Source organism: Typopeltis vanoorti, chromosome 5 (assembly GCF_054136105.1).
Source record: "Typopeltis vanoorti isolate ZY-2024b chromosome 5, IOZ_Tvanoo_1.0, whole genome shotgun sequence".
In the NCBI taxonomy this organism is placed as follows: Eukaryota; Metazoa; Arthropoda; class Arachnida; order Uropygi; family Thelyphonidae; genus Typopeltis; species Typopeltis vanoorti.
In genome coordinates, this window is record NC_143553.1 from 84,971,198 (window position 1) to 84,984,210 (window position 13,013).

General features: G+C 36.4%; 1 protein-coding gene across 4 annotated transcripts in view; it reads right to left on the minus strand.

Moving 5' to 3' along the window:
• Positions 1 to 13,013, minus strand: part of LOC150106609 (membrane-associated guanylate kinase, WW and PDZ domain-containing protein 1-like) — a 494,883-nt gene that overhangs the window by 32,312 nt on the left and 449,558 nt on the right. For all 4 annotated transcript variants that reach the window (XM_090393225.1, XM_090393223.1, XM_090393226.1 and 1 more), the window contains one exon: positions 4,279 to 4,313. In XM_090393225.1, coding sequence (XP_090249351.1) covers positions 4,279 to 4,313 — 35 coding nt within the window. The remainder of the gene's footprint in view (positions 1 to 4,278; positions 4,314 to 13,013) is intronic.

Genomic DNA, 13,013 nt, shown 5'->3' on the forward strand with positions numbered 1-13,013 from the left:
CGATGGAATAATTGTTGTATTAGTCTTAAGGATGATTATGTTGAAAAATAAAAATAAAATTGAAATTATAAATTTGTTTTTTATTGTTAGGCCTAGAACTTTTCAGACCACCCTCGTAAGTGAATTCTTGGTAGGTGCATAATCAATTATTATTATTATTATTATTGTATACGCACCTCCACCATGTCCAAAGGCTCATCGCAGGAGACCCAAACTATCCACACAATCTATAATACCTCTCCTTGAACCCATTAACAGACAAAGCATTCATAGCTGACTCTTGCAACCCATTCCATTCATTCAAAACTTTCGAAGCAAAAAATCTAGTCCTCACATCTCTACTAACCACATCTTTATTCAATTTCCAAGGATAACCTCTTGTTCTTCAGCCAAGTGCTGAAACATTTCCTGTGCATCAATCCTATAAAACCCTTTAAGCAACTTAAATGTTTCCATTATATCTCCCTCTTTTTCTTCGATCAACCAACTTCTCCAATCCACACACCCTCAATCTATCTTAATAGGGAACATTCCACAGACTACTCACCATCTTGGTCACTTTGCCTCTGAATATTCTCCACCACTTCCTCATCCACAAGAAACTCAGGAGACCAGACTTGGGCACAGTAATCCAGATGTGGACATATCGAGACCTTATAAAGAGGAGTAACAACTTCCTTATCTCTACTTGTTAATGAGTTCTTCAACAGCCAAGTAATCTTATGGGCTACCTTAGCAATACATCCTCTAAACTTTAACTCTTTGTCTACCCCCCCCCCCCTAAATTTCTAGCTTCATCTATTCCCTGGAGTACAGTGCCATCAATGTAATACACAGCTTGTAATCTGTTTATCCCAAAATGCAAAACTTTACATTTTTCCACATTAAACTGATATCCATTATCTTCTGCCCATACTGACAGCCTATTTAAATCATCTTGCAAACTCTCTGAATATTTCTCTATTACTGAATATTTCCTTTCGTGTTATTTCCTATATCATTTATGAACAAATTAAACAGCAATGGTTTAATTAGTACTGAACCTTGCAGCATACCACTAGTCACCTGTTTTCACCTCGATTCTGTCCCCTCCACATATCACTTTTTGATATCAGTCCAGCAGCCAGCCGCTTATCCACTTAACCAGTATTATATCCATTCCCATTCATTCTAATTTGTGTAACAGAATTCTTCCAAGGCATTCTGTCAAATGCCTTGGCAAAATCCAGCAGAATCACCATGTAGCCATTTCTTTTATCCAACTCAGCTGTTACTCTAAATTAATGAGGCATGACAAATTCTTCACAAAGCCATGTTGCCTCTAATACAGTATCATATTTTTATCCAACTATATTTGAATTTTCTTTTTGACAAATTTTTTCAGTACTTTTACCACTATGCCTGAGATACTGATTCGACTATAATTTGCTAGTCTTAGAACCTTCCATATGCAAGGGAATTACTTGGAACTATACCAGAGCTGAGACTTAAATTAAAGAGCCTAGCCATAAGTATTGCCAATTCCCTTGCACATTCTCGCAAAACCCGAGTTGATACCTAATCTAATCCCACAGCTGTATTTACATTGAGATTCTGCAATATCCTAAGAAATTCCAATTCATCCACCTCTAATCCCACAGTAGTCGCTGTCACGTATGTTAAAGCAGTAACCTGACTTGGATGATATACCTCTGTATATCATTCAAGTCATCATAAGTGGTCACTCAGTAACTTAACTATTTTATGTGCTTCTGTCACCTTGTTATCATCATCATCACTCATTAAGGTTAATCTTCCATAGCTATTCTTCCTCTTACTTGCCACATAACGAAGTAACTCTTTGAGATTTCCTTTGGCCGCTTGGCTAGATTCTTCTCATAATCTGATTTTGCCTTCTTTGCTATGCTGTTCACCTTTTTTGCATGAGCCTTGAACTGTTCATGAGTTTGCTGGTTGCCTTTCTCTTTATATATCCTCCACAGCATTTTCTTCTTCTGCAGCTTGTGCTTAATGATATTATTCATCCATCTAATTCCTACCTGATTAACCCTCCTTACCTTAGGTATACAATTTAATATTGGTTCCTCTAGATGATCTTTAACTATCTCCTATGCATTACTAACATCCTTACACTGTAGTGTTTTATGCCATGGTATGGATTTAAGCTTCTTCCTAAGCTTGTCATAATCACCTGCCTTGTAGCCTCACATACTGTCCAATCACAGATGCGAGAACCTTTGCTGGCATAGTGCCAAGAAGAGTCAATTCATGTTGAAGGAATAAGGCAATATATGAATTTGTCACCAATATGCAAAATCACATACTTTATACGTAAAATTTTCCAACTGTTGTACAAGCAACAGTTGGAAAATTGTCACCACTTTAAAAACTAGAATTTTCATAAAAAATTATAAGTTGGAAAAGCTAATTTTCTAACATATAATAATCATCATTCATCATTGATTACCCTATTATCGGAATGGATTCGATTTCTTCCCATGTACAGAAGTGTCAAGGGGGTCTCGCATCTGTGGTTGGACAGTTATACCCCTTCTTGACAGAATATTCCTCATGTTGTACAATCTTCCAAGTCAAGACTGCATGGTCACTTTCACCAATCAGAGGCAATGTGATCACCTTGGTTATAGGATCCTATGACTAGGTCCAATACTCTCACACCCCCTAGTCACCTCCATCACATGTTGCCACAAGTAATTCTCTCTCACTAGGTGTATAAATTCCATTTCCTTCATGTTACATGATCTTTCTTCCTTCCAGTCTATATCTCTATACATTCCTCACAATTTGGCAATGCATGTCTTCCAGATCATCTGTGGAACTCCGTGTGCATTTTGTCTTACTGCCCTTAATCTCACATCAGAGTGCTTTAAATGAACTGCCACCCTCCCACCTCACCTATTTCCTATCCTTTTTGGCTGCAATTCATCCTCTATCATCAGCAGTACTCCCCCCCCCCCATCCTAACCTATCTTGCCCGAAAATACTAAACCATTCACATTCTATCTCTGTAACTACATTATCTGTCAGCCAAGTCTCACTACTGCCTATAACAATATATTATTCTATATTAAAATATAGAACAAAAAGACCAGTTTGGCATAAGCAAAGTTATTAAAATGGAGAATATTATGAATACATCAATATTTTATGGCCAAATGTACAAAAAAAAAAAAAAAAAAAAAACATTGATTTTTGCATGTTTTGAAAATTTACAAGAGAGCTTATAAAAAGTTATGTTCATGAGTTCTGGTATATTCTCATAAGACATATTCTAGAAGTTTTTCATTTAGGCAAGGTAAAATAAACAGGGGATTAACTATTAACGGTCCATGCTTACTTTATAACTGAATAGGTATATATAGAAACCCGGAAAGTTTCGAATTAAGATCAGAGGCTCAAGAGAATTCAGTCCTTGGCATCTGAGTTGTCTTAGCTTGCAATACTTAAAATTTTTCCACTTTACACACACACATTTGGCTATGAAATATGGATTGATCTACTTATTTTATAACACTGTCAGAATACTAAACATGAAGAATTTTAGGCTCGTCTGTGATACTTACCCCCTTATGCACATAACCAGTTTTAATTATGAAAAATACAACACTCTTACTCAGGATTGCTCTGGTACTGAATGAGATTTTTGTCCACTTAAGGTGTCTGCCTGATCTCTAATGAGAACCAACAGTCTAACAGTTGTCAGACAAGCAAAACTTCAGTCAGAAACTGCTAATTAAAGGTGAATATGTGGGTGCCTTGGCAGTACTTTTAAGTAGTGCAAGCTAAGGCAATTGCAATGTCAATGATTGTATTCTCAGAAGCTCTGTGGTTTTATATATATTTCAGATATATATATTTTCTTATATATTCCATAACTGAACATGTATAAATATATATTTGATTATGAAATAAACATGGTTATGTTATTTCCACATTTGCACATGGTTACACGAAGAAGCATTATTTCATTTGCATTTCATATTTTCCAATTTTTCTTCATTCTGCAATTTGGCTGAAGCACTGAATATACAGCCAATGCATACCAAATTAAATTTTATAAACAAATGATTTGAACAAAAAAATATACACTTATTAAAATTTTTATGTGTATTCTCCCCCCCCCCCCCCCCCCCAACAAAATTATAAAATTTGATTCAGCATGCTTTGGCACACACCCTTAGCACACACATATATTTCAATAGGAATCTACATCAAGGGATGAAACATTTTTAGCATTAAAAGAAACCATATCCTTACCCTTTGTGATGTGGATGCAGTACTAGATGCATCATCTAAGAAAGAAAAAAAAGCAGTGTTTTAATGCACCGATGTATACATAGATGTGCATATTGTATATACTCTGCATAAACAAATAATTTTGCAAAAAAATTCATATTAAAAAATATAAAACATGTTAAAAAGTTCAAGAACATGCATGCATTAGACTCTCTCTCTCTTTGCCATATGAAATTAATTTCTCATTTCATTTCACACATACAAAAACCTGCATCAATATGTTTTGTCTCCATAATGTTGTTGGAATATGCAATGTGCACTGTTTGATTTCATTCATATTAATGACATTACACACCTCTTCCCCATCACATAATGCCTAAATATTTGTCATATTTTCCTCTGAAAATATTCACTGAGAATGCATTCTATGCATTCAGCAAAAGTCATGAAAACCTGTATCATATACACATCCTAACCACATCCTTACTCAGCTATCATGGAATATACCTCAAGTTCTTCTTATGTAATGAGCTTCATGTTTCTGTTGCATTTCCTCTCTTTCAGCTATTACTCAAGCTTTGAGGACAGTGTTCCCATAGTTTAATCTCATTTGCACAAGTATATAGGTTACTGAAATGATATTTGCACAACAAATATCATTTCAGTAACCTGCTGTTGGATCTTTACAACTGCTTCCTCATCTCCTCTAAACCTAGGTCACCAAATCTGAGCATAGTAGTTAAGATGTGTCTTATCAAAGGCTTGCAAAGTGGGAGAATAACTTCTTTATATATCTGTATATACAAGTTACTATTCTCTTCAATACTGCAGTTATCTAATGACTACTACTTCAAAGTTCAGGAGCTACTTTAGCAAAATGGCTCCTAAACTCTTTGTCTACCAACACAACAGATCTCTCATTTCATTGACAGTTTGTAACAAATTACCATTAATACAATATTCGGCCTGCAATGTCTTCAGTCCAAAATGTATAAGCTTGCAGTTAGCAACATTTGTTATCATTTATTCAAAGAACCAGTTTGTTCAAATTAGTCTGCAAGAATTCTGTATTAGATATATTCTTTATCATCCTCCCTAAAATATGAGAAACATTTACCTGAAACAAGACAGCTTTTTCAACTAAAGGTAAGTTTGGCCATATTATTATTATTATATCACACCTCCAGGGATTTGAAAGACTCATCGAGGGAGGGCATCAACTCTACAGCTCTTCGTCTCACTACTCCACCAATCTTCATCATCTAATGCCAACGCCATCTACTGCTGGCTACCACAACTAGTGTTTTCACAGACAATCACAAACATCCATGTCGATGGTGGGATTCGAACAAGCAGCCTTTTGGCTGGAGAGTGGATACACTAACTACTCGGCCAACCAGGCTGGCATATGATACACTGGTATACCATGGTTTTGAATCTGGAAAAATCAGGTTTTCATTTCAAAGAATCTAAATGGAGCAACAGCACACTGTATAAACAGCAATCAAGAACAAAATTTTAATGGACCCTTAACTGTGTATGCGTAGCATGGACTGGGACATGGATGGAAGGGGTCTCAAACAAGGTAGAACTTGGAAAAGACATTATGAGGGAGGTTTCCGAAAAGTAAGGCAACACATTTCTCTCTCTCTCAAGTATTTTAATAATAAAATAGGAACTTGAAATTATACACCAAGAAATAAATGAATATGCACTACTTCTCCACAAAATCTCCAAATGTAATGATGCATTTGTCCTTGGGACAAATGATAGATCAGTTTATCAATACCAGTACTGAAGAAGTCTGTGCCCACACCCAGTAATCAACATCTCACCACCTGATGATCTTCCTCGTTCATAGAGAGAAGACTTCTGGAAAGGTGCAGAACAAATTGAAGTTTGAAGGTGCTAAGCCTGGGCTGCACAGGGATGTGGTAGAGTTTCCCAATGATTACAGTGCGGACACTCATGAGTGGTGTGTGCAGTAGTGTTGTCCAATGCAAGAAAATCATGCCGTTTGTCAGAAGTCCTAGTCGTTGGCATCGAATGTTGGATTTCAGTTTGTTCAATGTTGCACAGTAAAGCTGTGCATTGATTGTTCCTCCCTTTGGCAAGAAGTCTGCCAACAGAACGCCTTGGCAATCCCAGAACACTGTGGCAATTACTTTTTGGACAACGGGAACAGTTTTAAATTTTTTTGTGCAGAGATTGTGAATGTTTCCAGGTAATGGAGCCTTGTTTGTTCTCTGTTGTAAAGTGATGAATACACATTTCATTTCCTGTGACTAGACAAGCAAGAAAATCCTCACCTTTGTTGCTGTATCGCAACAGATTCTCCAGACACATTCCCATGCATGTTCCCTTGTGTTCCTCTGACAACTGTCAGGGCATCCAGCAGGAGCACATTTTTTGAAAGCCAAGGACTTCATGAACAATTTCATAAACAGTAGACTTCACCACTTGTGCAATTTCACTCGCCAGTCTTCAAGAAGATGCCCTTAATGAGTGAAATGTTGTCTTCTGCCTTGCTCGATGGAAGCCTACCCACCCGATGTTGACCTTCAGTGTCACCACAGCTTGCTTTAAATTCATTGCATCAAAAATATACCTGCTTCTTTGACATCACCTTTTTGCCATATACCCAGCAACCAGTTCATGGTGAATGGCACTTGGTGAAGCCTTTTTTTGCTTGCAAAAAACTAATAACTTCAAGGACATCTGTTTTGGACCAAATTCGCATGGTAGATGCCATCTTGCAAATGGAAATAGCTGTGAGGCAATAGTAGAGTCATACTGCAATGGCAGTCTTTTGCTCATTACCTGTCCACCGTGTTACCTTACTTTTTTCAGAAATCCCTCGTATTTGTTTCTTATTACAAGAAATATTATGAAGTAGGAAACTAAATTTAATTTGTGTGGTTGGGAGACTGGTTTACTTTTTAATAGTGTCTTGGCATCTGTGTTTATGATGTGACATGCTCATGGTTAAAAATATATAAATAGCAAATGTATAAGTGTATTGTGAAAGGAAAGCTAAACTCGTGTAGTATATAAATAACATTGCTAACATACACATGTAAAGAATAAAATTTTACATATCAGTTTAAAATATTGCTGCTAATCTCGCTATTTCATGATGTCTGTCAGTGATGTAACAGACAGATATCATGAAATAGCAAGATTAACAGCAATATTAAGGGCCCTATAATTAGTATAAGGGACAGCCAAGAATGATGTTGGAGGAGAAGAAATGAATGGCTGCAGTGGAACATCATTTCCCTTTTCCCAACATGGTTTGGGATCTGACACAGGCAAATCTTAGTGAATGCATCACATATTGGATCAAAGAGAGAGAGAGAGAGCACTGGATGTGGATGGATTACCAGGCTTTTTAGTGCCTTTACAGAATTTAATAAATTAGTGCAAATGATGCATTTCAATTTTAAGATAATTTAGTGCAAATTCTACATCATGCAGCTCAGCAGTATAATTGCTACAATCCAAACTGATTTTGAACCATTTGTGCAGAACAACAAAGAATCAGTAGGAGGGATTCTCTAGACTGCAGATATATGTTGCATGTTGGGATGCAGGCATAACAAGGTATAAAGCTGTTTCGTGATGTGCACAGTATTGTCTATTATGATGTCTCTACAGCCAATAGTAATTCTTTAATATGTAGACCAAACAGATATGTGGCAACATAATGTGTATTATTACATGTTTTTCCAATATGCACAAAAAATAGTTGTCCACATGGAATGGACAAGTTTTTACTCACCTCCACAGGTTTGGCAAGGCTTTTATTTTGAAAGTACATTACAAAGATAGTTGCTGGTGCTGAAGCAACAGTGATGATTAATTCATTTCAACTTTTCAACACCATTTCAACACCAGAGGGAATACGTAATGCTCAGCATATACGTTTTGTGCTGTTCCTAGCATAAGCAGAGAACCTGTGATCCATTATCTATGAGGGTGGTCTGAAAAGTTCTCAGCCTAACAATGAAAAAACAAATTTATCATTTCAAAATTATTTTTATTTTTCAACATAATCTCCCTTAGGACTAATACATTTATTCCAGCAATACTCCAGTGCCATTATCCCATCCCTGTAGTGGTTCTCAGTAAGATTTGGAAAATACCCCTCTACAGCTGCAATCACCTCTTGATTCGAAGAAAAACGCTGACCAGCAAGGAAGAATTTTAGTTTTGGAAAGAGATAGAAGTCAGAGGGAGCCAAATCTGGGGAATAGGGTGGATGTTCCAACAATTCATAGTGCAGATCCCTTAATTTTCCCATTGCCAAAACATCTTTGTGGGCAGGTTCATTGTCCTGATGAAAGATGATTTTTTCTTCTGAAAACTGGGTCTTTTCTCACGAATTTTTTCATCTAATCTGGTTAAAAGATTGGAATGATATTCCCCGGTTATTGTTTTACCTGTTTCAAGATAATTAATAAACAAAATGCCTTTAGCATCCCAAAACACTGATGCCATGACCTTTCCTGCTGATGGAACAGCCGTTGTCTTCTTTGGCGCTGAACAACCGGCTTCTGTCCGCTGTTCGAATTCTGGTGTGTAATGGTGAATCCAAGTCTCATCCATAATAAAAAAATCAATGCACAAAATCAGTTTTATTCTTGTTAAAATGCTCCAAGCACTGTTCAGAGATTTTCATGTGAGTGCATTTTTGATCTGCTGTGAGCAAGCGTGGCAGCCACCTTGCGCAAAGCTTTTTCATTTGCAATTCTTCATGCAAAATATATCTTACACGTTCTTTTGACATGCCTATAGTCTCAGCAATTTCACGCACTTTGACTTGCCAGTCATCCAATACCATATCATGCACTTGATCAACGATTTCTGGTGTTGTTGCACTTTTTGGATGTCCTTCACGTGGATCATCTTCAAGGCTGGTAAGGCCACATTTAAACTCGGCAGCCCATAAACTTTTATGAACTTCGAATGAATTTCTTTTGGCATTAAACCTTCTTTTACAAAGAATTTTATAACCACACGATACTCAATTTTATCCATTTCAAGGGATACAGACAACACTTTTGCTTCAGACAGCTGTAAAACAAACTACTTCATAGAATGACTTGCAATTTCACATGGATGGTTATGACAGATGTACCAACTTAGAAAAAAAAAATCACGCTGATAGTGTTGCCATCTATGGGTGAGGGCAAGAACTTTTCAGACTACCCTCATACTTTGATTGGATAAGTGCACAGGAAAGGTAGAGCAAAGAACATCAATCCACATACCAAAAGTCAGGTATGAAGTATGTTCAAGGATCTTTGGTATTTATCTCCTCAGCTGGAATATATGGGGAAAATGTGTTATCTTTTTATCAATTATGAGTTCCAAGAACTTTGTCTCTGTTTTAACTGGGACTGCTGTTTGTCCTAAGTGTAGTTCTGGGTCAGGATGGAGACTGTGTTTGTGAATAAGAGTGCAGATGAATGGTGTTCTGAGTTGAGAACTTAAAACACTTTTGCAAGCACCCAGACAAAAAGATGATCAAGAGCTTGCCTTGCTGCAACTGACTTCTTATGATTCACATATTATGTGAATTGCAAAAGATGGTAAAAGGATTTGGAAAGGGTAGATTCCACTTGGACTTGGAAAGTTTATTATGATAAAAAAGTTCTTAACAGAAAGACACGATTCCATTTAAGACCAAAGTTGAGCGAGTTTCTCAGGAAAGTCTTTAATGGATGTTGCCAGTTGAAATAGATGATCTAATGTACAATGATTTTTACAAACAAAACTGTGTCTTGGAAAGAAGGTTGCTGTTTTCTTCAGAAAATGTAAACAATGATAGTTAACAATTTTCACAAGCAGATAGTCAGAGCTAATGCAAACATTTCTAACAAATGATAATCTGTTAGAATTTTTTGATCCATGACTGACTTCGGAAAGGCAATAATAATCAATCTTTGTCAACAATCTGGAATGTATTTCCACAAAAGATTTTGTTGTAGAAGAAGAGCAGCTGGTCCACTAAAGATAGTGACAGTATGGATGTCATAATGGCTGTTTTCAAGAAAGAAGAACTGAAAGCAAGACAGCATTCTGCTCTTCTTTCTTGAATAGTTTGTTGTACAGTTCCTGACTATTTGAAAAGATCAAAATTGGATATTTTTATGGTTTGCATTTTAGGATCAGGAATTAGGAAAGGATAAGAAGATGATGCAGTTATTGCAGTTATTTTAGCAAGCTTTCGCTGCAATTGCATTTGGGTTAGCAACTGTACATCCACTATGCTCCAGAAATGAGAGTAGTGGGTGGTATCTGACCATCACATTCCAAACTTTGTTGTAGACCTCTTTGGTGGTGGATGATTGGTTACAGAATGAATGCAAATTGCACCCAGACATTCTTTTGACTGATAGTAGATGCATCATGCTGTAGTTGATATTTCAACTACAGCATGTAGTTGAAATATCATTGAAATATCAGAAATTTCATATTCTGTTTTGAGCTTTCTTGCCTGCTGTGCATTCTACATGGCTTGAGAAAAAGTTTCCTCAAGGATGAGGAAATTTTGTCATAATTGCAGTATCATGGATACTACAATTGTGACAACTTGTACATTGTGTAACAGAATTCACTGCTGAACTGATAAGACAGCAGATGACTGCTGCAGAATCAAATTCCGACAGATGTGAATGTTCCAGTTAGGAAAATGTCTGTCAGGAAAATAATTGCTTCTGCACCTGTTTTCTATTTTCCACTAAGTGGGTAGGCACGTGAAAGAAGTTGTAACTTACTACTTTTAAGAGAACGGGTTATTGTTGTCAAGCTCATTCAATTCCTCCATGGAATTGAATGAGCTTGACATCTCCTATAACGTCCTTCATAGTAACATACATAAGGTAGGATGCTCACATAGTTTCAAATAGGTCTCCTGCAGGTATCCTGGTTTATGCTTTCACAAGAGGACCTTGATGTTTTGGTGGAATACACAACAATTTCATTACAACAAAGTATTAATTATTTATGTATATACGTCTGATTTTTGAGATCTTGCTTTTATTACTATTGGATTTTTCCAGTTTGAGGCTGCACATGGTTAATGTCATTTTCTGCAGGACAAATATCCAAGACTTAACCAAACTGAATTCCTTCAAAGACACATGGGCTTTTTATGTATTCCTATAGAAAAATATAGAAACTCCTGTGAAAACAGAGGTTTCTATTTTTGATAGTGGTATGTCTGGAAGCTTTTCTATCTTTTCTGTGAGCTGTTCATGCCATTATTATTTGTTTTTTAATTATTAAAGGATTTGCATTCAAAGGAATCACATTTTTGGTGTTTTCAGGAGTGAGACCATATTCATTAGATGATTTAATTGTTCCATTGAAGAGAAGACTATATTACATTATTTTACTGTAATTTTCTGTAAAAGAGGGTTTTCTGATAGATCTGGTGAAAAACTTTGTGTCTCCTGGCCTTGATTGCCAAAAATTATCAAAAACCTGGAAATGTCAAGGGTGACAGCACATATTTCTCCAAACCTTTCCATGGCATGTATCCAGTGGTGGATGATGAAGGCTAAGAGATCAGTCATGGATCTTGATTGGCAGAATCCATACTGGTGATCACTGATTAACTGGTGAGCTCCAAGGTAGTGAACAAGTTAACTATTGATAACTTTTGCCATTATTTTGGAGAGGATTGAGGTAATAGCAATTGGTGGGTAGTGGACAGCATGTATGTTTTTCTTTTCCCAAGAATGGATTGGATATATGTTTGCTTTCATGAGATGGGATAGGTGTCCCGAGTATAGAAGATAGAAGAAACGATAGAGGACTGATGTTAGCTCTAGAGCACAATGTTTCAGTACAATAGGAGAGATGCCGTTGGGACCAGATGTCTTTTCAACAAGTAGAGAGATCAGGTGTCTAATATCCTTCTTATTTCTTTATGCTGAAAGATCACACGAGGCATAGAATGTGCTCAGTACTGGCATGAAAAAAGGTGATTTGACTCAGCAGTTAGAATTGAAGGGAATATAGGAAGATGGTTTGATGTAAAATCAGAAGACAAGGATGCACATTATATTCACTGTTATTCATCATCTATATGAATTGCATTATAAAAGAAAACAGCATTAAACCTATTAAAATCAGCTTAGCTCTTGCTTTATACAGATATACTCCAAAACACATTGAGTACAAGTATTTAGGGTTCTCTAATTAAATTGCATAACAGCTGTAACAAATTTGGCATGAAAATAAGCAACAAAAAGACTAAAATTATGACAATAGGCAGGAACATAGAAAACTTCAGCTGCATTCTCAATGGAGAACCTATAGGGCAAGTAAAATATTTCATGGTTTTAAGTGAGGATGGCAAATTAAATTTGGAAACAGAAAACAGAATAAGCAAAGCTGGTATTGTGGGAACCCTGTTGAAGAAATGTATATGGAAGAAAAGAGAAATTTGTAACAGTGCACAAATCCAGTTCAAGTTATGTATCTGAGAGTAGACTACAGGCTACAGATATGAGAGAGATCTAAGAAAGATAAGGGGAGGAAACAGAATAGAGTTTGTCTGTGAAATTTGTGCCATGCTCAAAATCATTTTATATTATGCTGCTCAGCTATTATCTCATGAATAATGTCTGTGCTTGCACACACAAATACACACAATCCCTTCACATCCATCTAACCTGTTTGTTTATATATCCTGGAATAGAAGTGATAGTTCCACAATGAGGGGATGGGGATATCTAAAAACT